This window comes from Balaenoptera physalus, assembly GCF_965194825.1.
Source record: "Balaenoptera physalus genome assembly, chromosome: 20".
Lineage (NCBI taxonomy): Eukaryota > Metazoa > Chordata > Mammalia > Artiodactyla > Balaenopteridae > Balaenoptera > Balaenoptera physalus.
Window position 1 is genome coordinate 15,796,546 of NC_138901.1, and position 25,538 is coordinate 15,822,083.

The 25,538-nt window shown below is 51.8% G+C and overlaps 1 protein-coding gene and 1 long non-coding RNA gene across 7 annotated transcripts in view; one reads left to right on the forward strand and one right to left on the reverse strand.

The window, feature by feature from the left end:
- LOC309650998 overlaps positions 1-19,940 on the reverse strand; it is a 38,769-nt gene extending 18,829 nt beyond the window's left edge. For 2 of the 4 annotated variants that reach the window (XR_014257878.1, XR_014257879.1), the window contains exon 1: positions 17,590-19,940. This is a non-coding gene — a long non-coding RNA (uncharacterized lncRNA). Of the gene's footprint in view, positions 1-15,973; positions 16,070-17,589 lie in introns of all 4 variants that reach the window. The other 2 variants (XR_014257880.1, XR_014257877.1) reach the window with 2 other exon arrangements.
- MARCHF10 (membrane associated ring-CH-type finger 10) overlaps positions 1-20,181 on the forward strand; it is a 92,747-nt gene extending 72,566 nt beyond the window's left edge. For 2 of the 3 annotated variants that reach the window (XM_082443120.1, XM_082443121.1), the window contains 2 exons: positions 842-951; positions 10,328-11,924. In XM_082443120.1, the coding sequence (XP_082299246.1) occupies positions 842-951; positions 10,328-10,570 (353 nt within the window). In that variant the 3' untranslated portion in view covers positions 10,571-11,924. Of the gene's footprint in view, positions 1-841; positions 952-10,327; positions 11,925-16,813; positions 16,857-19,949 lie in introns of those variants that run through there. The other variant, XM_082443122.1, reaches the window with a different exon arrangement.
- The last annotated feature ends 5,357 nt before the right edge of the window (positions 20,182-25,538 follow it).

Below are 25,538 nucleotides of genomic sequence, written 5' to 3' on the forward strand. Positions count from 1 at the left end.
AGGAATTCCCAGTCCTCTATTTTCTAATGCATAAAATAAACACTAGTACATCATTAGCCAAAATGCAGCACCTACACCAGGGGGAAAGGGCATATGGCAACACGCTTGCTTAGACATAACAGCCATAGATCTGCATTTTCCACTTTTGCATTGGGGAATAGGATAAGCGGAGGAAAAAGTGCTGATCTAGAATTCACATTAAAAAAACGCAACAAACCAGCAACAAAGAAAGCCTTCTCCTGTTTCTTTTTCCAAATGAGGCTGAACTCAGGCTCAAGCGTTGGCCCCAGATACTGCCATACCAGTGCCCACACATGGCCCCGGGGTCCCTTCACTCTTCTCAGGCGGCAAGTCACCTGGGCAGGAGTAAAGACAGATTTTTAAGCCACAGATCAAGGATACCTTCTGCCACCATTTTGGTCCTTACTAATTTATTTGCTTGGACCAGTGTTAGATCTGCCAGGAAAAACAACAGTAACATAGACCCAGTATTCACTCTTCTGGCAAACACTTGTGTTACCGACTCTCAGCCTCCTTGTAGTAATTCTAATTTTATGAACCAATATGTTTATATTTAAACAGAAAGCAAGACCTGTTATTTAAAACAGGTGAAGTTCCTGGGAATTTCACTCACAGGAAGCTTGCATAATAATGAAAATGATGACAAAGGAAATTTTTTGGATCTCGGGTTCAAGGTCATTTTCTACCTTGAACCTGAAGGAAAGAAAACTGACTGACTAAAAAAGGCCACTGGAACTCAGAATTCCTAACACACACACAAATTCGCTCGCAAAATGTCAACACCAAAAGGGTTACGTGTAACAAAATTCTTTCATTTAAGGAGCAGATCTTGGCACCATGAAGACCTGTGAGATGTGTAAACAAAGCCTGCTGGTCGACCTGGATGATTTTAATGTGACCGAGTTCTACCAGAAGCACCAGCAGTCCCGGGTAAGAGCTGCTCACACCCGCTCTGGGTCCATAGGCTAGAGTCGGGTAGAGGTACAAGGCAGGAAGAAACTCTTTCCCTGATACAAGGAACGTAGAAGCCCTGTGCAGGGGGTGAGTCTGGGAGTCTCCTAATTTAGCTCGCTTCTCTGAGAAGGTCTGTTACTAAATTGGACCACTGGAGGGTTGGAAGACTTGGTTGCCCTGGGCTGAGGTCCCACTGCTGTCAGGGACAAAGTAGGAAGCTACAGTAGCTGACTGGACACACAGAAACAGGAATAGTCTGGCAAGCTTCATGCCCAAATTTGCTGAAATAATTTAATAACAAGAGAAAAAAATTAGGGTCTTGGAGGAAATAATCTCCAGTTTATATATCAAGTAACTCTGGGGTAATAAGGAACTGCTTTGCTCAAGGTTTAAAAACATGTAGTAAGCACCTACTGTGTGCTCTTTTTTTTTTGGCTGTGCTGCTTGGCTTGTGAGATCTTAGTTCCCTGACCAGGGATTGAACTCGGGTCCTTAGCAGTGAAAGCACCAAGTCCTCACCATTGGACCACCAGGGAAGTCCCCTACTGTGTGCTTTTTAACACCTCGTGAATTAATTCTCCTGGGGCATTTGGATTGAAGTTCTAATACTGTGAAAGAGTTAACCTTAGGTGGGAAGGTGATTTATGCCCAGGATAATAGTTCACTGTCCAATTCTCAGGCAAACAATCTTCTATTTAGAACTGTACTGCCCAATATAGAAGCCACAAGCCACAGGTAGCTCACGAACAAGTGGTTACTTCCAGTTGAGATGTGCTGTGTTATACACCAAATTTCAAAGGCTCAGTATAAAAAAAAAAGAGTAAAATATCACATAAATAATTTTACATTATGTGTTAAAATGATAACATTTAAAATATATTGGGTTAAATAAAATATATTATTGAAATTAATTTCACCAGTTTCTTTTTACTACTTTAATGTGGCTCCTAGAAATTTTCAGGTTACATATATGGCTTGCATTGGTGGCTCATATTGTATTTCTACTGGGTGGTGCTGATCTGGAAGATGCCTTGCACATAGGCAGTCGATAGATATTTATCAAATGAAAAGAGCCCATCATTACCATTAAAATTCAAGACTGACCTCCCTCATCACACAATTAGGAAAAACATGATTAATAATCACGACTGTAAAGCACATAATTTAAAAACTATAAAATCACTGTTAGCAACTAAAATGTCACTCTTCAGAGGAGTCACCTTGGCTTTCAGATCATTAGCCTGTCTGTATCCAGACCTTTTTTTGCAAAAAGCACAGCTGAGTCAAAATGGTGCCCGTGAGTGTGGGCAATCCTGTAGTTACCTTTTTAAAATCTTAAGGTTGTAGTGGCAAGACGGGAATAAAGACACAGACCTACTAGAAAATGGACTTGAGGACATGGGGAGGGGGAGGGGTGAGATGTGACAAAGTGAGAGAGTGGCATGGACATATATACACTACCAAATGTAAAATAGATAGCTAGTGGGAAGCAACCCCATAGCACAGGGAGATCAGCTCGGTGCTTTGTGACCACCTAGAGGGGTGGGATAGGGAGGGTGGGAGGGAGGGAGATGCAAGAGGGAGGAGATATGGGGACATATGTATATGTATAACTGATTCACTTTGTTATAAAGCAGAAACTAACACACCATTGTAAAGCAATTATACTCCAATAAAGATGTTTAAAAAAAAAATCCTAAGGTTGCTAGACAAGAAAGGAAGAAAGAATGAAAGGAAGGAAGGGAGGAAAGGAGGAAAGAAGGAAAGGAAGGAAGGAAAGGGAGGGAAGGAGAGAGAGAGAAAGAAGGGAAGGAGGGAAGGAAGAAAAGAATGGAGATTTGAGCAGCACAGCCAATAAGTGTGATATAATGGACATAACGCCATCCCAGCCTTGAAGATTGGGCTTCAGGAAGTTGAGGGGAGGGAGGCGGAGAGAAAGGAGGAAAAAAGTAGTTTCCTGAGAAAACAATTCAGTATTTTGAGTCCCTAGATTTTGAGGCCTGAGGGTCTCAAATCACTCAGTCGTAACCCCCAGGCACTGAGATCTGAGATGAGACACAGAAGCGACTCCCATTCTTGGACCCTGAGGATGCTGCAGTCAAACAATTGAAAGGAGCCAGGCCCTCTGAGTCCCTGAGGTCAGGGTGCCAGCTAGATGCAGACAGCTTCTCTGAGGTCACTTCGAAGAATAGATTATTTCTGGGAGTGGAGCCTGCAGGACTTCCCGGGAAGGACAAGACCAGGCAAGGCCGGGTTACCCGAATCCCACCAGAATATTCTGCAGGCATCACCACCTCCATGCAGCCCAGGGGAAAGCCTTGTCTAGTAAAGACCCCTGTTGGTCCCAAGCATTTTCACCTCGTTCTCCCTCTGCGAAGCTGCTGCCGCCACCACATACTGCTGGCTCACCAGTGGCACTTGCAGAACCGGCTCTCTAACAGCAGCTTTTTCCAGTTGCACAAAAATGTGTGCATGCACGTAGCCCGAGGCAGCCCACCCCGCCAGAAAGCACACCAACTTTGACTGAGATGTGAACCTAAATCCTATTCCCTTCCCCAGAGTGGCCCTGTGACCTTGGGGAAACTACACCAACTCTGGATATCTCAGTTCTCTCATCTGTAGGAAGTGGGAGATGATAATTCCTACCCCGAAGGATTGGATGTAGGAAAAGACCCCAGTACATCACCTAAGACAGTGCCTGAGCAGAGAAGACTCTTGGTGAATGAGAACCGTCATATTACAGTCACAGAGATGCCTGACCTCTTTGGACTCAAGGGAGAAAGCTAAGGGTACCAGGACCAAGCCAGAATCCATCACGGAACCAAGCCAGCTGGGCCCACAGGGGTCATACCTGTAACCTCGGCCTCACTGCCTCCTGCCAGCTGAGAGAATGGGCTATGAGCACATTCTAAAAAGAACCGTGAAAGTAATCGTGTCAGCCAGGGTCTGGGCAGGAAAGAGATGGTGGCACATGCACAAGGGGCGAGTGATGAGAGCTGAATGAAGGGCCAAAATGTGGATAGTAAAAGAGCAACAAGGAATGATGAGGCACTCTGGGACCGGCAATTGACCACTCCTAGGCCTGGAGTGACAAGGGGAGGGGGCAGTTATCAGGATCAGGAGGGCTGTGGCTACAGGAGAGAGTCACCACCAGCCTGTGACCTTCAGCAGGGGAAAGCTGCCATGGCCACACCACTGCCCAGCAGAGAGGGAACGAGGGGAATAACTACCCCTGCCCCTCTCTCTTCTCCCGCCCTCTGGTCTCCAGCTAGGGTCTCCCATTAGCTGAACCCAGTGGGGAGCCAGACGACAAGGGGACCTAGTTAATGCAGTCCATTGAGATCAGCCAATGATGGGCCACAGGGCAGGGTGGAAAGTGTATCTGGAGGGGAAAATGGAAAATATCCAGCACAGTAATTACACGACATAGAAGCAGAAGAGAGTTCAAATTAGTTTCAGTGAGAACTTGACAGGCTGTCAAAGCCTTTTGAAAATGCCCTTCATTATAATCACAGAAAGAAACTAGATTGACAGACCCACCCTGGTGGGAGAACAAAGGTCCCAAGAACCAATGTGCAATATTTATCTGCTGATGGAAAGCAGTTCGGCTCACACTTTTACAGCAGTTCTGACTGTTCCGATGGATGGCCCGTGGTGAATTCAGTGGTGTCTGTTTGCTAACAGTCTGAGTTAAACTTGAGACACTAGGGAAGTGTGACTTCGACAAGTTCAGAAACTCTCCATGGATGAAGACCAGGGTAACTGTCATTTAGCACAAAGATAACAAGGATGGAATACAATCTCCGCTCGTCCCCAGGTGGGAGACCCTTGGCCTGGCCAGGAGGTTGATATGCACACCTGTGCTTCCGAGGTCCAGGCCCTTCTTCCGACTCCCAAACCTTGGCTCCTCTGGGCCCTCTTAGCCAACCCTCAACGCCGTTCACTCCTTGGTAAATGGGTTCCCTTCTTGAGAAGTGGGGTAGCTGATGCCAAACGCAGACATGTACCAAGAGAGGGTCAAAACCAGAAGAGGCTTAGAACTGGTTTCCGCTCAGGCTGGCCTGCACTTAACCTCAACTAACTAACTAGCAAACTAATTCACTAACTTATTTTCTTGTGCATTTTTCACATTTAGATTTTTTTTTTGCTTTTCCTTAGTTATAAAAATCACAAACACACAAAAGTCTCCCATAATTGAAATTAACATTTGGCTGCATGTCTTTTTTTTTTTTTCTATTAAAATACTGATGCCTGGGCTCAGCCCTGGAGATTCTGATTTAATTAGTCTGGGATGGGACCAGGGGTCAATTTTTTTTTTTTTTTAAGTGTGGAAAAAATATACATAACATAGAAGTTTAACTCATTAACTTTTAAGACACATGTTGAGCGCCTGCTGTATGCCAGATACTGTGCTGGGAGATACAGCAGTGCCCGAGGTCAACACAGTCACTGCCATCTCGTGGGGAAGCGGATTGGCGGGCAGTGACCCTGGTGTGGGAGGGTCAGAGCAGGGGGTGAACGAGCAGCTGTGGACACAGTGCAGAGAGGCCTGACCTGCTCTCAGGACCAGAGAGACCCTCCCCACAGAAGAGCCATTGAGGACCGGAGAGGAAAAAGAGGAGTGAGCCCTCCACACAGAGGCTCTTGAGGGCAAAACCTTCTACTCACGTGGGAGACAGACACCTCACTCAGCATCTGACCATGGACTGTGGACACACCCAGGAGGCGCCCGGTCAGCACTATCAATGGTCTCTGAGGTGTGCGTGGGCTTGGATTAGTGTATGTTTCCCTGGTTTGGTTCATTGCTGCCTGTGGCCTCTAACACTGAAATCCGATTATCCCTCCATCTCTCAGACACTGAGCGGTTCCCTTGGACCCCATAGGGTCAAGGCTTGTTACCAGACTTTCAGCAGTTAGATGAGGAGCTCCTATAGGCCTGAAGAGTGGCCCCCTGAGGCTAAAGTAGCTGGGTGGGGGGGGCCCCAGGACCTGGACTAAGCACCTTGGGCTACGGGCATCTAGTGGTCCAGGCACTGGCTGGCAGCAGTTCACCCCCGCCCTAACTCAAAGATGCCTGAAAATTAAGCCCAGCAGGCATTCCACACCCACTGCCCACCTCCCAGTGTGCTGCCGTGAAGCAACTCCACATCTTCCCATGTGTGTGCTCTTTAACCTGGACGTGGGACTCATGCTTGATTGACTGGTTGCTTGATTTGGTTTCTGAGTGGAAGGAAGAACTCCTGGATGGCAACAGGTAGAGCTCCAAGGAACATTCCAGGTTGCAAAATGGACCAGGAGAAAACAGGTTTAAGAAAAGTTGAGGTCACAGATTGTACACTCAAATGCCACAGAGGCCAGGCAGATAACGAATGATCAGAATCTCCCAAGTGGCATCAATTGGGAGTGACAAAATTGCGAATACTCTCTTCAACGGAAGAAGTTCATGTCTGTCCTTCTTTCCTTCCTTCCTTCCTTCCAGCCAGAGCACATCCACAGGCCAGATTCAGCTTACTGGCTACCAACTGTTGATCCTTAGTTTAAAGCAGGGGTTCTCAAAGATGGGTGGTCCCCAGACCACTAGCAATAGCATAGCATCACCTAGGAATTCATTAGAAAGGCACATTCTTGGGCCCCACTCAGACCCACTGAATAAGAATCTGGGGAAAGGGGTGCCCAGCAACTGCATTTTAAAAGGCCTTTTCAGTAATTCTGATACATGTTAAAGTTGGGGCCACTAGAGTCGATAGTCATCACTGGTCCAAAATTATACATTCTTTTCCTCATTCTTTCATCCGTGCATATATTTATTGAGCACATATCATATAGCAGCACATATCATATACCAGACATGGGCCAGGCACTAGGAGCACAGGGGCAGGCAAGGCACATGCGGTCCTTGCCCTGAATCCTAGCTTTAGCTCTTGCCTCTTGTTGGATGTTTTCTCGGTTTTGTGAAATACCATGTCCACTCGTTTTAGCTCATTTTGCCATAATGCCTTGAGAAACAGGCAGAACAGAGGCTACTTCTCCCCGTTTATAAATGGAGTCCCTTTGTCCATGCACAGTTAAAAGTCTGCCCAACATCGCAGGGCACGGTGGCCCCAGGCTGCCTATCCTGGGGGCCCAGGCCCCCTGTGTGACGGAGACGTGCTCCTGCCATCTTGGCCCTGCCGCACAGGAGGGGCTCAGAGGGCCTCTGGCTGTCATTGCTCAGAAGCACAGGGCTGACTCGCTCCATCTTGGCCTCAGACAGATGTCCCCGGACACACGCAGTCACCTAATCACCTTCACACCTGGGAGCATCCCATGAACATATCTGAAGACTTGACAGAACGTTCAGCCAGGCTGTCTGTTTCTTCGAGCGGATTGTGTTGAGAATTTCCATCCGTAGCAAATCTCTTGACTGAAATGAATTTTAACAAAATGAAGGGGCAGGAGAATAGGAAGAAAAACATGTGGCAGGTGGGCTGAGCGCTCCCGAGCCCCTGTCCACTGCTTCACATGCCTCTCCCTCCCCTGAAAGTCTCCCAACGCCCATCCCCACCTCTGCTGCTGCATGTGGGCAGCAAAGGGTGACGCAACTGGGTTGGGGAGGGGAGGGGACGGAGCAGCTCCAATAAATAACGCTCCAAAAACTAGCTCATTCTGCCCTTACCGAACAAATACCGCGGACGGAACTCTTTCTGATAACAAATCCCTCCCACTTGTGGCTCAGAGTATAAAGGATGACTCTGAGCTGACTATGAAACGCCTGCACCGATTGGCTGGCCCGGCCCTTTTGTCCAGCATCACAGGCTCTGCAAAGGGCACACATAAAGGAGCCGGGCCAGTGAGATTTATGGCACCGAGTAACAGGTTCCCTCCCACAGACCAGAGAAGAGACACAATCTGCTGGAAGTGACTTTTCAAATGATCTGCAGAAAACATTAGTGGATATTTTCCCATCTGCATGCCTCCGGGTCTTATGGAGTCATAAAAAGTAAATGATTTCCCTGAACGCTGTGACAAACCTGATAGTTCCAAGCCATTTTCTAGCTGATTGATTTGCCATTATGTATTGGAGTGTCTGTGAGCAGAAAGGCTTCCTGGCGAAGTGAGTGCTGGGGAGAGGGAGCCATCGGGAGCTCACGGGAGGCCGCCACACCAGGAAAAGCGAATGAGGGACAAGGCTTGGCTTGTGTGGAGGAGCTAAACAGTAGGTAGGTTGGGAAGGCTTCCCAGAGGCGGTGGCTCCTGAGAAAGACCGCAAAGGAGGCACCAGCTCTTGGGAAAGATGGGAGGAGGCCCTTAACACAGAAAAAAAGTAGAAACAAGCAACCAGCTCTCTGCCTGCTCTAGGCCAAGGTCAGGAGAGATAGGCTAAAATAGGAGGCAAACCGCTAAGGACAATTGACTAGAGCCTTTAAAGATGGGTCTGTGGAGTGGTGGAGGGGTCTCGAGCAGTGACCTTGAGGCCAGTGGTCACCAAGATCTGGAGCTGGCCCCGATGCAAAAGGAAGAGCGCATCGATCTTTGCTCAGCTTGGGCACCTTTTCTGGCAGCTGTTTCGTCCTGGAAGAGGTGTGTTCTGCGCCAGCTTCCTGAGCTGCCCTCGACGGGATGGGAACAGGATGATGGGCCTGTGAAGCACCTCGGGCCACTGAAGAAGGAAGGAGGCGCTGAGATGCTCACTGGGTCAAGTGCTAGCTTCGGTTCTCCTGGGAAAATGGTCATGGTGCCGACCTTTCCCAAGGGTGATGTCAAGGGCCATGCCCTCTGCTGGGGATTTTACTCCCCCAGGGCTTCCTGAGCACCGTCTGGCCCATCCCCGACCCTCCCACCCTGGAGATTTGACATGAGGACAGATGGGGGAATAAAGTGGCAGGCAAGGAGGAGTCATCACTAATCCACGAATTTATTGAGGGTCGATGCAGGTCCACAGGGTGAGGCTCTGGAGGACAGACGGCCAAAGGAGTCGAGGACAGAGGCACCGTGGTCAGCCAGACAGCCAGATCCTCCCTGGGAACCTCCCTGTGTTCTCAGCACCAGTGAGAAAAATACAACCCACCCCACCCACCGAGAAAAAGCAAAAACATTAACAAGTGCAAAATGCTGTGCCGAGAGTAAAGACAAATGCTTAGGACTCAGGGAGGAATGACTAGATCAAATGAGGATCATCAGGAAGTCTTCTGCAAGGAGGTGACACTGTGACAGCTGTAAAGGAAGTCGTGCACACAGCCTTAGAAAGGTGGAGAGTGGCAGAGGAGCATATGCACAACAGAAGCACCAAAACAAGCCAACAGACCACACAAGAAAGAGCGAGAGCAAAGGCCCTGAGGTCCACAGGGCAAGCACGCTCTGGGGGTTAAATGATAACAGAACAGCCAGGGCGGGTGGGGAGTCGGGGAGCCCCTAGGTGAGACCATCGTTAAGCCCATCTGTAAAGGCAGAAACGTACAGAACTAAGGCCTGAGGCCCTTTCACTGGGCAAACGAGGGATCTAGGCAAATCAAGTGCCCCCTCCCACCCCCGTGGCACCTGTGCCCCAGATTCTCCTACAGACAAGTCTGCCTTCCTAAGACACACATCTCATCGTGTTTACCTCTCTACTCAGAGGCCAGCAGCTACACACATACATATACACAGCATGACGTCCAAACACCTCAGTTCTGCCTAACATGGTCCCACCTTTCCATCTCCCCAGCCCAGGCCAAGATTTTTTAAAAATTCAAAACAAACACCCTCCCCATATACTCCAGCCACACCAGTGAGTAGAGAATTTTGCCCAACATACGCTCTGCCCTCTGTGTGTCTGCCAGCATGCAGTGCCTCTGTCTGAAAGGCCCCGAACGCCCCCCCCATAGCCACCTATCAAAGTCCCTCCCATCCTTTAAGGACCAAAGATGCCATCCCCCACGTCACACGCAACCAGTCTCTTTCTTCCCCTTCGCATCTCCCTCGTGGCCATTGACACATCCAGCTGCTACTGGAGCCATTTATGAATGAGGCGCTCTCTCCCACATCACAGGAAGGGGTCCCAGCAGGGAGATGAGACGTTTTGCCCTGTGTTCTCCAAACACCCAGCTCAAGGCCGTGGCAGGAAACTGCTCAGTAAATGTCCACGGCCTGGGACTAAGCCTGGAGCCTTTTCAAGCATCTTCCACTAGGCAGTAGAGGATTCCAGGATGGCTGCCCGGCCTCCACCCTGGATTCCCCTTCTGCTCTGTTCTCTGGTCCTCCAGGACACGGCTTGCCTTGGGGCTCGGGCTCTTGTCCTATTTCTTGTCCCCTCTTGGCCTTGTACCCTCCACCCCATGATTTAGACCATGTATATTTTACAGATGAACTTAAGAGCTTCCTTGTCCACATGTAGGCACAACACGAGCTGATGAATTCAGGCTTGTGCCTGGTGCTGCTGCTTCGTCTCTATGAACAGAGGTTTGCAGAACTCTTGAGACTCAACCACAATCAGGATGCAAGAGAGAGGGTGAGTCCGGCCCTGCCTGGACCGTCTGGCAGCAGTCCCGCTAACCTTGCCTTGCCGTTTATTAGATGTGCATCCACTGAGGTGCTCAAGGTCAGCTGGTGGGATATGGCACTGTCATCATTAGACTAAGACTTAGTGGCTGCTAGGTGTAGGCACAGTGGCCCTCTGGCTGAAAAGTAAGTGACAGTCACGTAATTGTTAAACATGAGTCGTAATTAAATGGTCATTAATGGTCATATAAGCAAGCGAGTCTCTAGGGATATTTGCCCCCCAGAATAGAGGCCCGCAAGGTTGCGGGGTCTGGGTGTGCATTACGTGTGGATGCCCACTGCCCAAGCAAGGAGGGTCCCTGAGAAACACGAACCCTCCCTGCCCCCAGCCAGGGAAGCTGTTTATTTTGCTTTGGATCCTAGGGTGTGTTATTCCAGCGTCTGTGTGTGTGTATGCCAAGAAACAAAGGTGCTGATGGGGTCCCATCTGTCATTAGAGAAGTGACAATGTATTTACCAGAAATGATCATCTGTGGCTGCCCTTCCTTTCATAAGAGAACCGAGGCCCTCCAGGAGGCCCTGTGGCGTGGAGCGAGAAGCCTAGATCTGCTACTCTACCAGAATGCGGGAGACGGACAGGCCGACCTCTGAAATGTACAAGTACACTTGGCTGTTGTCAAGTCAGAACCCTGAGCCCCAAGGGACTGCCCTCCTGGTTAAATGCCTCCCTGTGGCCAGGCCAGGAAAGACCACTGGCAGCACAGGGGCACCTCCCTTACCTTAAAGCCATGCCAGGCGCTGATATTTTTTTAGTGTTTGGGGTTCCCCGTACACCCCTTGAGGCTTGGAACTCAACCTCTGCTCACATCAGAAGGTCACCACTGGAAAGAAAGCCAGTATGGCAGTGGACAAGCCAGTGATGGGGCCGCGAGGCAGCTTTAGTGACGCTCTGCCCCCTTATCCCACGTACCTCTCCTTCTCTTCGCCTTCCTCTCTGTGTCTCTCCTCTTCTACCTCAAGTGGGCAAGAAGCACCTGTCGGCACCAGTCACTGCCTGGAGTTTGGACCCCACTGGCTCCAAGCGCTCCCTACACGGCCCCAGACCTCGCACCGCTGGAGGCCGAGGTGATCCGTTTGGAGCCATCTCTACTAGAAACGCTGGGTTCAAACCATTAGTCATAAGAATTCAAGGGGCTTCCCTGGTGGCGCAGTGGTTGAGAGTCCGCCTGCCAATGCAGGGGACGCGGGTTCGAGCCCTGGTCTGGGAAGATCCCACATGCCACGGAGCAACTGGGCCCGTGAGCCACAACTACTGAGCCTGCGCGTCTGGAGCCTGTGCTCCGTAACGAGAGAGGCTGCGACAGTGAAAGGCCCGCGCACCGCAATGAAGAGTGGCCCCCGCTTGCCACAACTAGAGAAAGCCCTCGCACAGAAACGAAGACCCAACACAGCCATAAATAAATAAAATAAATAAATTAAAAAAAAACAAAAAGAATTCGAGATCTGTCCCTACGTCTTTCTGGCTTCAATTCTCCCCTTAGACCCTAAGCTCTCAATTAAGACAACAGGCTGGGTCTTTGCCAAAATTGTCTCCTCAGGAATCTCACCCTCTTTCTGACCCAGGCCTGTCCTTCCTTTCACTCTTCCGTAGTTTTAGTGGTGACATAAATTCCTCAGAGAAATACATTTTTTTGAGAAAGAAGTACAGGAAGCAGGAAATGATCCTTTGTTTAACATGTCTGTAACCTCATTTTCATGATTCCACATCTTTTTAATGAACTTTTTACTGCACACGGAACTTCAAAGCACCTAGGGTTTGATAGAGGTTACAGATGGCCACAACATCAGCAAACAAACGCAAGTGACATAAGCCTCCAGGACTGCAAAGCACACACAAGAAGGCAACAAGCAGTACAACCCACTGGATGAAAACCTAGGCCCTAAAGCATTGACTCTAGAGAACATTCTGGTAAAAACCATCCTAGAGAAGCAGTAAGTGATACCGGGAGCAGGCCGGGAGCCAGAGAGGAAGGAAGCAGAAGGGACAGGGCAACACTCTTCTCTCCCCACAAGCTTACCTGTAATTTGAGATTCCCTGAAATAGATCTCACCCATTTAAACCACCAAGCAATAACCAGCACAAAGAATCAGTTAAGACGTACCCGAGGGGCTTCCCTGGTGGCACAGTGGTTAAGAATCCGCCTGCCAGTGCAGGGGACACAGGTTTGAGCCCTGGTCCGGGAAGATCCCACATGCCGCGGAGCAACTAAGCCCGTGCACCACAACTACTGAGCCTGTGCCCTAGAGCCCGTGAGCCACAACTACTGAAGCCCGCAAGCCACAACTACTGAGCCTGCGCTCTAGAGCCCATGCTCCGCAACAAGAGAAGCCACCGCAATGAGAAGCCCGCGCACCGAAACGAACAGTAGCCCCTACTTGCCACGACTAGAGAAAGCCCGCGTGCAGCAATGAAGACCCAGCACAGCCAAAAATAAATTAATTAATTTTTTAAAAAATTAAAAAAAAAAAAAGAGGTACCCGAATGGAACTTGGAAAACAAGTGGCTTCTGTCAAATTCATACTCTTCTGGATTTGAGTCTCAGTATTTTCTTGTAGAAAACACTCACACTCTAAGGGTAACGTTTAGCAAAAGAGAGGCACTACGATGGAAAAGAAACCCTCCTTCCCTCTCCTTTACCTACCAGAACTAAAAAACCCATTCATGCCAGGCTTCTGGTTGTTTCTCAATAAGACACCCAGTGATGAGTGCCTGTCAACGGTAGTGATCATTCATTCACTCCTTTATTCATGCCCTAGCCTGTATCAGATGCTGAGATGGGAATCTGGGAAAGTGGCTACCAAACATGATACCATGATGTCCCTTTCTTTGAGGAGCTTATGATCAAGTGGGAAGATGTGACTCACATATTTAGAAAACCAGTTAATAACCAGAAAGTAGCCCTTGGTCAAGAGAACCAACGGACCCACTGAATTCCCAGAGGCTGTGATACTGACAACCCAAGATCTTCCCTGACTGTGGCTTCCTGGGGTTTCCAGGGATCCTATAAACAAATAATTTGTCTCCCCAGTGAGGCCATGAGCTTTTTGAAGGCAAAACCAGAACTTCTACACTTGTCTCCCATGATGCTGGGCACACAGTGAATCATATCTGACTGCTGACCAAGTCCCAGGCACTATGGATGTCAGGAGCATTGAGTGATTACAAACTTGCTAAATTTTGTAAATTTTGCTAAACTGCCAGATAAGGATGTGGTCTGCTAAGGGTTGCAGAGGCGGGGTTGGGGGAGGATGTGGTCACTGGCAACTTGGGACATGGACCCCTTATCTCTTTTGTACACCACAGTCCTCCAGTGCCTAGAAAATGCCTGGCACATAGTAGGTGCTCAGTAACCTTCTGATGCTCAAACAATGAACTAATGAACCAATACCTGCTTCTTCCAGGAGGCGAGTCTTGAGTTATGTTTTGGAGAAAGCGATAGTACAAATTTGTGGAGAGAAAAAGGTATTCTAGGTAAAGGAACACTCCCAAGTTCAAGGCATATTTATGTATTCAAAGATTTTCTGCGTGCCTACTATGTGTCAGGTTCTAAACTAGATCCTGGGAATATAAAGATGATCAAGACATGCTTTGGGGACTTCCCTGGTGGCGCAGTGGTTAAGAATCTGTCTGCCAATGCAGGGGACACGGGTTCGATCCCTGGTCCGGGAAGATCCCACATGCCGCGGAGCAACTAAGCCCATGCGCCACAACTACCGAGCCTGTGCTCTAAAGCCCGCGTGCCACAACTACTGAAGCCCGTGCACCTAGAGCCCATGTGCCTAGAGCCCGTGCTCCGCAACAAAGAGAAGCCACCACCATGAGAAGCCCGCGCACCGCAACGAAGAGTAGTCCCCGCACACCGCAACTAGACAAAAGCCCACACACAGCAACAAAGACACAACGCAGCCAAAAATAAATTAATTAATTAACTAATTAAAAAAAAAAAAAGACACGCTTTGCCTAAAAGGGACTCAAGATTCTAAAGAGACAGACATGTAACCAAGATTATCAAAAAATGTACCTTGTGTTACGACAGGAGATGGAGCCATATGTGGAGGAACACAGAACAGAGTTAGAGGATGTGAAGGGCCACCGTTCTCACCCCCTCCTTCCACTCCTTCTCCAGGACAGACTCTCCAGGCAGGGCCTTCAGGGACACAAGCCGACGTTTCAGAGGGCTTGCTTTTAACCCAGTTAGGTTGTACACTTTGCCCTCAGTCTTCCCACTGCTTTGGGAGCCTGGTGGCAAAGCTGCTTCCATTATTGCTCTTGTCAACTGCTCAGCTGAGGAGGTGATGCTTGAGCTTGAATCTCGGACCAGGGTTGCTGGGGAGGGAAGGGCATTCCATGCAGAAGGGAACGCAAAGGCTCCGAAAGGAAAAGACTTGCGCGTCTGGGAAAGTCAAGGAGCTGAGCGTGGCCGGAGCTGGCAGGAAGTGAGCAGGATGTGAAGGGTTTGTGTGCAGCTCTGGGAGGCCACTGAAGGCTTTCTAGCCTGGGGCTGGCAGGCCGGGAGATCTGCGTTTCCGAGAGAGAACGGGAGCGGCCATGTGGAGGGTGGGCTGGAGGGGGAAGAGCCCGGCTGGGCGGCTGCTGCCCTGGGACAGGGTGAGGGGGCCCACGTGGGGAGCACTGGAGATGGGGGGCAGGTTTAGGTGGGCACAGAGTGAGGTACAGGCTGAAGGGAGCACCGCCTGTTATTCTCTGCAAATGCCCAGCAGGAAAGTGGCCTTTTCTCACTTCAGCTGTTCACGATGGGAGCATCTCCAGAGAACACAGCGCCCCACCAGCCTCTCCTGATCCCACCTGGGCTCACCCTTTAGTCTCATGGGGACACAGGGCTGTCCTGCGGGGTGAAGCTAAATGGGCTTGCCTTCCCTCCCCATTCTCCCTTTCAGCGCCTAAGCGGGACACTCCTGTATTCAGGGCCTACACCCCGGGGCCCCTGTCCTGGGCTTCCTCCTAGCCCTGGGCTTCGTCTGTACCACACTCTCCATTCCCCCCAGTGAAATGACCTGGGACCCTGAATTCCTCTCCCTGCCTGCCCACAGCAGCTCCCCTAAACCCCTCAAGTGCCTAATTTGCTAAGTTAGGTAAAATAGAATCCCTGTCGGTGTGCCAAAAGGCAGAGCGCAGAGCGCAGAAGGGACCCCAGGCCTTCCATGATGCCCTCCTGGCGTGAGCACACGCCTCTGTCTTCTGCCCCAGGTGCGCTGCACTAACACCTGACCTGTAGGAAAATGTTCACCTGGAGGGGAGGGGAAGGGACTGCAGTGGCTGGCCTGGGGGGCAGGGAGGGTCTTGAAGTAGCTCTGAAACCCCACTGGCCCATTCACGAGTGAGGCTAGATGGACTTACTCTAGGCGCTCCCCATTCACACCTTTTCTACAAAACCGAAAACCCTTGCCTCAGAGGACCGAATCTACCCAAAGGATGCAAGGCCCAGGCTTGGCCCACAGTTGGGAAAGCTTCCCTACTCACCAAGACGGCGCTGCCTGGTGGCGTGTGAGCGTTGGTTTAGAAAGATGCCATCCCCTGGCATGGAATCTAGAGGCAGGATGAGGTCATCCTAGCAGCCTGGAGAAAATGGAGGCCGTTGCTAGCACAGTCCTGATGTCTCATTTACCAGGTAACCAGGACTGCTGCTCTAGAAGAAATTGCATCCTTCTCCTGCCCTCCCCCTGGTCTTCTGGTGAGAGGGACCCAGGGGCCACAGCTGCCTCCACGCTGGCCAGGCAGTTGCCCTAGTAACAGTGTCCAGCACCCCTTGTTTTGTCCCCCAGCCTGTCACAAAGCCCCTCTGCAGCCTGGCACAATGGGCTCCCACGGAGTACACAGTGTTTCTTATTGTGGCATAAAAGACCATAAAGTCAGAACAAAGAGGGAGCCCAGAGCCCTGATGGGCCCGCTGCTTCCTGCCGGGCAGAGAATACAACCGATTGTTTAAAAGCCAGTGGTGAGGCAAGTGGCCAGTTAGCACAGCCTTCACCCCACGGCCTGCAAATGTGATTCGGACCATCAGGATGGGATTCTGCTATTCAGATCAATTGCTGAAAGGAAGCAAGTCTGTTCACACTGCCAAATTTAGAAGCCCCGAACCAGCGACGGTGACCTGGGCTATGGCTGAGGCTCTCATTAGGATGAGCCTAAGCCCCACAGGTGCTGAATATCAACACTACCCTCGGCACCGCCACGCATTTACTCTGCCCCTTTAAGGTGACGTAAGGGACTCCTAGAACATCCCCGAGACTAGGGAATTAGACATCTGTTCACAATTGCTTTGGAAAAATGATTCATTTTTCATTGTCTTCTTTCTCATAGTTGTCAAGAAATTACCCACAACCCAGACCGGAAGAAAATGAAAGTAGGTTTGGGGATCAGTCCTGCCATGTTGAGGGTGTTTGCTAATTTGCTCTCTTTCGGTGACTGTGTTGAACCTAATGGTGTGGAAGGAAGTAATGACCACCACCCAGAGGCAAAAAATAACCCCACAAAGCTCGGGAAACTCTAGCTGCAGCAATCGGGAAGGCATGTCCAAGTATGCTGGATGCAGAGGAGATAAGAATTTTAATTCATCCTGAAAGCGAGGGGAAAGGCCAACAAAGGGAGGACGGTCTCCTTGGGCGTAGGACAACTTGCTACAGGTTTTTTCCTTTCCCTTTGCTGGGATTCACCAGCATCCAGCCCTTGGGGAGCCCCTGAGGGGACAACAGTCATTCACAAGCTGGTACTGGATTTACTGGATTTTCTCACTATTTGGCCCATTCAAGTGGGCCTGTTGAATTCAGAAGTTGAACAAGGAAAACAGGTGTCGGGGAAAGTCAAAGGAGGCAGGACAGCTGTCTTCAAGCAGGCGCATTATCCCATAGAAAACCCAGCTGAAGAAAACGAGCTCCATTAAAGCAGGCGGGCTGGCAGTCAGACTTGGGAAGAACTTCTCCATCAGCTGGGAGAACAAACATTACAGTGAACTGGGGGGTGACAATTCCATCCCCAGAGGCTGTTCTGGCGAGAAATTTCACAACTGCCTGCCTTAAAAGGTTTAGAACAGCGATTTCCACGCTGGCTTCGCCATGGGAATCACCTGGGGAACTTACCAAAAATACAGACTCCTGGGCCCCTCCCAGAGATTCCGTTTCAGGTGATGGGGTGGGCCCCTGGTAATCCTGATGCAGCCGGTCACGGTGATGCTTTTGGGAACCCCCAACAGACCCGTCTGCAGGAGAAGCTAAACCAGCTCAGAGCTCCGCAGGGTGGGGCCCAGATGACGACCCTACAGCACCCAATCTGTTATTCAGGGCGCGCAGTCCCGAGAACCCGGGCTGACCATTTTCAGACGCGGGGAGGGCCCTTCCCTCCGTTCACAAAAGGAACCCGCAGAGTCGCAGTCCCGGGCGCCACCGCGGGGGTCCAGCCGAGCCGGGTGAGGGCCCAGCGCCCCCCTGCGCCCTTGCAAGGCCCTGGGGCCACTCGGGGCGGCCGGCCTGACCCCCGGCGCGGTCGCCTGGGCCGACCCCGAGCGGCTGCTCCCCCTCGGGCAGCCGGGAAGGGAGAGCGGGCAGGGAGCTGTGAAGTCTAGGACGGACCTTTGTGTGCGGGCGCACGCACCCCCTCTGCGCCCGGCCTTTGGCGAGAGCCCCTGCTCCGGAAAGCGCCCCCGCGCCTCGGCCAGGACGACTCGGTGGCGCGAGGCACCGGACAGGGTCTCGGCGCCGCGCCCGGCTGCAGCCCTCCCCAGCGCACGCCCCGGAGGCGCCCGCGGTCTTCCCGGTTGGAGGAAACCTGCTGCGGCCGGGCGCGCCCGGGAGGGTCTGGCTGGGCAGGGGCGACCCCTAGTGCCCAGCGGGGGCCGCTGCCGCCCTGCTGCCCGGGGAGGCCCTGAGCAGGATGGAGAGCCTCCCACCCACACCCCAGCTTGGGGATGGGGAAGGGGCACCCCGGCTGCAAGCCTGAGCCCCAGGGAAGGGGGACGTCTCTAGAGGGCAGGAGAAGAGCACCCCTGGGGTGGTGCTTAAAAAGGAGTCTCCGCCGAGGGGACCCTGCCTTCCCGTGTTGCTCTGAGGCAGATGGTCCCTGATGTCACTTACATCCCTCTTCAGGAAGCTGGGTCTAGCTCTAGGATCCACCGCTCCCCCGTCCCGGTCCCAATATGGGGGCCGCCAGTTCTCCCCTGGAAACAGGTCTAGGCCCTCTCTACCTGCCCTGAGCCCTGCACACACCCCCGACGCTGGCAGGGGCAGCCCTGCACAGAACACCGTCCTGGCACGCTGGTCAGACGCCGCCGTTGCCTGGCTTCCCGCCAGAGCCATGATCAAGACAGGAGCCAGGGCAGCCAGAGGCAGATCCACATGCCTCCCGCCCTCCCCCTGGGGCCACCCTTCTTTGGTCTGCGGCAGCCTGGCATGACTCACCTGGTTGGCAGCGCTTTGTTAAGTTGGGTTGTCAGAGCTGAGTCACAGCTGTGACCTGCTGCCCTAGCTCGATGCAGGTAAACAGGGAGGGGAAAAGGCAAAACATCAGGGCATACCAGGTGACACAAAGAGAAGCCAACCTCTTTGTGGCTCTGTGGTGCCCATGCCAACCTTCTCACCCTGTCCCCTGCACCTGGGAACCGAGGCCACACACAAAATGCCACAGGTGGCACAGATGTCAGGGCAGCTGGGGAGAGTCCCTGGGTGGGTGCGCCTGGGTCTAACAACCTGTCACACAGCTCTGTACCCCAGCCCCACCGACAACTGCTCCCCAGTTGGCACGAATAACTGTCACCACAGCCACGTCCAAGTCCAGGGAGGGGAACAATGCCTCTGGCAGCCACCAGTACAGGTGTGACAGGAGTAGGCTCGAGAGCCTTCAAGCCAAAGGCTGGGCCAGAGCTCCTCCCCGCCATACATAAAAGTCAAGGCAACTAGATTTGGGGGAAAGAACAGGAGGAGTGAAAGAATGGGGGCAGCTCATGGGGCTGGGGCCTCCTTGTGGTGGAGGTAGATGCTGAGAGGGTCCAGGTAGGGGTGGAGGGATAGTAATTATTCCTGCTCCCCTGCCCTTCTCCACCAGTCAGAAACCGCTTCCAAATAGTCAGGGAGCGCTCACTCAGGCCAATGGGAAAAGAAACGTACTGAGAACAAGAGTTTTCCCCAAGAATAAAGAAAAGCCCGCGCCCCACCCCACATCCTCCACTCTGACCCCACTGCCATCTCACTGCCTCTTTGCCCTCCTGCCCTCCCTCCCATCACATGACCCTCTGCTTCCAGCCAATTTGATCTCTGAAAGACTGGGGTTCCTGTTCTCCGCACTGTTCCAGGCACTGTAGCGCACATGCGCATGTGTGTGTGGGTAGGTGGGGGGGTCACTGGGGCTGGGGAGGAGGGGCAGGAAGGGCAGAGATGCCACGCCCTTCCATGCCAGATCCCACGGCCTGCCATGGCTCCACAGCCTGAGAGATGCTCTTGCTTTCCAGGTTCCGAGTGGAGAGATGGGAATGAAAGTAGCATTTGTGAAAGCAACAGCCAAGAGGTCTAGCAAGGGAGCTGGCCATGGAGCTGGGAGGAAATCTCTCCCCCCAGCGGCCCTCCCTATGTCCCCACATGCCTCCCTTCCTCCTCCTCTCTACTGAAACTGAAACCAATGTGTTGGCAATTATCTTTTTCAACCTTCTGCCACTCTCTTCGTGGGGTCCGGCTTGAGCATCTGCAGACGGCAACAGCGACCAGCCTAGTCCCAGATAGCACAGGCCAAGCGACCTGGGCTTGCTGAGCCCCCGCAGGCTGCCCTGCTGCTGCCCCTCAGCCCAGAAGCCCAAGGGGACCCAGCAGCCCTGGCGGGCCCTGTGGCCTCAGGTCCCCCTGCTGAGGGCGCCCATTCAGGCCTCACTCCACCCCAAGTAGAACCAGTAAACCGACTTTATTCACCCAGCTTCGTTTTGTGCTCATTCCAGTCTCCTTGGACAAAGGCTCAGGGCCTCAACTTCCACTTCTCCTTGCTCCCCACCATCACTGCCACTAGGGATGACACATCCTGGGGCCCCACAGGCAGGGACAGGCTAGCTGGCCAGCCGCCCTCTGTAGGTGCCCACTTAAGAAGTTTTGGTACATGGACTCCACACTTCTCTCCTAATTATGTCTTAGGGCCCAAAGACCAGATCAAGAGTTAGGACGCAAAAAGGGCAGAGAATTTAGTAAGAAAAGTGTGTGTGTGTATGTGTGTGTGTCAGAGAGAGAGAGAGAGAGAGAGAAGGAGAGAAACAAAGATAGGTCAAAAAAAAATAAAAGATGGAGGGAATGAACTACTGATACCTGCAAAAACATTACACTAAGTGAAAGAAGCCAGACACGAAAGACTGCATACTGTATGATTCTACTGAAAGGCAATTTCTAGAAAAGGTACAACTATAGAGACAGAGCAGTGGTTGCTGGGGGTTGGGGAGAGGAGCGGAGATTGACTGCACAGGGCTCGAGGGGACTTTATGGGGTGATGAAGGGGTTCTAAAAGCTGGTCCGTGGTTATGTTCACACAACTGGATGCATTTACTAACGCTCATTGAACTATGCGCTTAACATGGGCGAACTCTGTGGTATAATTGTAAAATATGCCTCAATAGATTTGAGAAAGGGTAAGAGAGAGAGAGAGGGGAAAAGGTGAAAGGAAGAGGAAGCCGGGCTTCCTGTGCCACCTTCAAGACCCGCCCGTCTCAGACCAGGAGTGACCACTGAAGATGTTGCTGCCAAGGGGGTCCCCCAAATAAATTATGATGCCAATAGCGTTTAGGAAAGCTAGCCTTGAATTACATCAAAATCTTGTCCCACTTCTCTGATCTGTTCCACGGTTAGACAGAGACTCAGGGACTGCAAACAAGTAGATTCCACCAAGATCCAAGAGCCAAGAGCCAAATAAAGGGGCATCTTTGAATGTGAATAGAGCCTAGAAGAGCCACTCAAGTTGAAAATATCTCCATGCTGTACACAAAATTCCTAAAGCCTCAGGTTCCTCCGTTCACAAATGGAGCCCCAAGCCCTGATCATTCTATGAGAAAATGGGTCTTTATTTTTAACCGAACTTTAAGGTTGACTGAAGATAAAAGATTTGTCCAGGAGCCAATACTGAGAAACATCTAAGAAGGGACAATGCATATTTTAAAAATAAGGTTTATAGAGAGCTCGATGGAATTTGAGGCAGTCGGGTAAACATTCTGACAGGCCAAACCCCCAGTAAGATGTGGCAGGGTTTGAGGCAGCTACCCTGAGACTGTTACAGGTTTACATCAGTCAATGTTGGGAAACTATATGAAGGATTTACGCACACAAGCAGGAGTGCCTCCTGTGAGGTCTGGGTGGGGAGAGATGCAACAGAACAGACATCTACCTGCACCATCAATTCAACATCACTGCAGCCCAGGGATCTGCCAGTGGGGCTTCTCATGGCCCGAGGTGCCCTAAGGACCAAGTCTCATTTATTAAAAGACAGTGATGAAAAGGGCTATCTCCCCCCTCTATACCTGGCTAAATATTGCCAGAACCTATTAGAGGTTGAGTCACACTGGATACAACACAGGGTCTTTCTAAGCCTTTGGCTCTTTAGGCAGTTTTACCAACCATTAACTATGTGCTATGTTGTTGAGGACACAGGAAAAATGCACAGTGCCCATCTTCTTGGAGCTCAGTCTTACTGGGGCAGCAGGACGTATACAGAAAAAGTCAAACTGAGGTGACAGGAGCCCACGTGTGCCACTTAAAGAGCACTTCCTAGGAGCTGGGCCTGGGGATAAGCATTTTATATTTATCTTTAATCCGCACAATAAGCCTATGAGGCAGATATTAGTAACCCCATGTTACATGGGAGGAAACGTATATTAGGGTTCTCCAGAGAAACAGAGCTAATAGGATATATAGAGAGATATATAAAGAGGTTTATTATGAGGGATTGGCTCACATGATTATGGAGTTTGAGAAGTCCCACAATCTGCCATCTGCAAGCTGAGGACCCAGGGAAGCCGGTGATGTGGTTCCAGTTTAAACCTGGGCCTGAGAACCAGGGGAGCCAAGAGTATGAATCCTGGTCCGAGTCCCAAGGCCCGAGAACCAGAAGCGCTGAGGGCAGGAGAAGATGGATGTCCTAGCTCAACAGAGAGAAAGTGTGCCCTTCCTCTCCCTTTTTGTTCTATTCAGGCCCTCGATGCCCACCCTCCCTGGGGAGGGCCATCTTCTTTACTCAGTTTATTGATTCAAATGCTAATCTCCTCCAGAAACACCCTCACAGACCCATCCAGAAATAATGATTTACCAGCTATCTGGGCATCATTTAGCCCAGTCAAGTTGACACAGAAATTAAACCATCATGAAACCTAACCTCAGGGAAGTTAAGTGATGCCCCCAAGTTTATAGGGTGAAGTCAGTCTACTGGCCAAGGCCATGCTCCTGGCCTGCCCGAAAGAGAGGGCAACATCCCTGACCAGCCCAGGAAGTCAGGGGAATAGGCGGTCCCCAGAGCCAAGGGGTGCAGAAAAGGGCCTTGAAGGATGGTGGAGCCCAGGCAAGCAGAGGGGTGGTGGAGAGAAGGGAAACAGGGAGCCCACACAGATGAAGGGCATGGCGGCAGCAACCAGCTAGAATGGGGTTGCTGGGCAGGGGAGCTGGGGAGACCCCAGGCCAGGTCAGGGAGCTGAGGGTCCACACATAGGCAGCAGGGAGCCACCAAAAGCCACCAACCCAGGCAGGTGAGATGAAGAAGAGCCGGCAGGAGGAGAGAGAGGAGAGCACGCTGTTGCTGCAGTGCCTGGGGGTGAGTTGACTCCCACTGGGGAGGTGAGTGTGAGCTTTAAAATATCCATAATAGTGTAAATGTCTAGTATATGCACCAAGCCCCCACTTCATTTCTATGCATACTGCACAATTCTCCATTTTTTTGGCTGCACCACGCTGCACGTCAGTCCCCGACCAGGGCTCGAACCCGTGCCCCCTGCGGTGGAAGCGCAGAGTCTCAACCACTGGACCGCCAGGGAAGTCCCCGTTCTATGCAAGGCTATGCATAGTATCCCGCAGTCCACCCCCAGCCCGGGTACCCAGGTATCCCTCCCCCACTGATATCCCTTCCCTCGGGAAGGGAGGCCCTGGAAGAAGGAAGGAGGCCACTCAGCCCTTATACTCAAAATAGGCTTCTGAAACTCGGCAGAGATGTCTCAGATTGAGACAAAGTTCTTGAGCCTGACTGTAAGATCACAGAGGGGTTCTCTCCAGTTGCCCGCCCCCCAACCTTTTTATAGAGCAGGGAGGATGGAGGAGAAGTGGCATGGCAGGTCCTTCCCCTCTCTGTGCCTGTTTTCTCTTCTGTAAAGGGGGACAGTAGCACCCAGCTGATGATGCGTTGAGAGGATAAAATGAGTTAATTCATGGTAAGAATTAGTTAGAACAAGTCCCAGAGAGAGATACAGACGGGCCTCCCTGCATAAGCTAGCAGGGCCATGCAATGACTGAGGGCCAGAGCCCCAGACACCCCACAGGACCTCAGAACTTAGAGGTGCTGGGCAGGAAAGAAAAAAAAGCCAACTGGACTAGAAAACCTGAGCTGACCAGGATTTCCCTGAAATGGCTAAAACTACAGTCCTGCCATCAGCCAATATCAGAAGCCAGTTAATTTTTTGCATTGACTGCCAGCAACGAATCCACTTCAAGGGGGACATGCCTGCTTGCTGCTTCGCCCCTTTCCTTTCTCCAGGGCTGGCATCCCGCCTGCTTTTCTGGACAAGGATTCAGATCTGCAGCTGCAGCAGGTCGATTCTGGGGGGAGTCAAGTCTGAAGTCAGCCTTCCCTGGGCCTCTTGGCAGCCCTGACCCCTGAGATAAAGGCCTGAACATCTGGGCACTTTCATCTCATGCTGGTCTTGCTTGAGGCCCCTCCATGTTCCCTCCATCTCCTTTCCCTTCCCTCCCCCTTCCTGCCTGCCTTTCTTGGGGTTCTCCCTCCAGAGGCAATTCTTTACCTTGTCCCTGCAACAGACTCCAGCCCTCGTGCTCGAGGCAGCTTGGCAGGGCCCGGCCAGCCCCGTTCCAGGAGAGCCATGTGATGTGGCTGGCCGACTCCTCAGCCCGCGGCCTTGCAGCACTGCCCGCTGGGCCAGGCCAGCTCTGCCAGGACACCTGGGAGGAAGCCATCTCTGGCTTGACAAGGAGAGGTTGTGAGAACGCCTGACACCGTTCTCTGGAGAGCAGCCCGTTCGCCCATTCATTCATGGATTCAGTGAGCTGTCACGGCATCCAGGTGGCCAGAGCTGAGCCGGTTTAGCCCCGCAAGTGCAGGTTGGGCTCAGTGCCTGGGATACGGTGCCCTTCGCCCAGGCCTCTGGGGCTGGGTCTCAAGGCATCAAAGATGGAATGCAGAGGAGGTGCTTAACGCTTATTACATCGAAATGAGCAGAAAGGAGTTTCTGCCACGTACTTTAGCAGAACCAGCACTGGCCTGGGGCCAGAGGCAGATGGCCCCGGGCCCAGAGCCTTCCTCCTGTCCTACAGACAGAGAGCTGCCCGGAGTCCCCCTGCCCTCCTCTGAGCAGGCAGGAGCCCCCAAGCAGAACAAGGTCTACGGGGAGCCCCCAGGTGCATGCGAAACTGTCTGAGATGCTTTTGGGTGGGATTCAGGGCTCTGGTGAGGACTAAAGCCACCCGAGGGAAGGAGAGAGGAGTGGGGACAGGTATTTCTGGAGTGATTTAAACCTCTGGACACGCACCAGCTACTGGCCTCACTATTTGGGTTCTCAGTCTCTCAGCTGCCCCTCCCACCCAGAGCCCGTGCCCCTGCCTTCACCCCTGGGCTTTTCTTCTCTCTCAGGGCAAGGGTCAGCTGCCAGCTTCCCAGGGGGCTTCTGCCCAGCGTGGCTCCCTGCAGCCTGGAGAGGCGACCTTTGAGCTGTGGCTAATGGCAGGGCACTTAACTCACAAAGGGAGCTGTTCCCCAGTTTGGGAAGCTAATCACTTCAGGGTGAAGTGGATTAATCATTCAGGACCCAGGGACTTCCCTGGTGGTCCAGTGGTTAAGACTTCACTTTCCAATGCAGGGG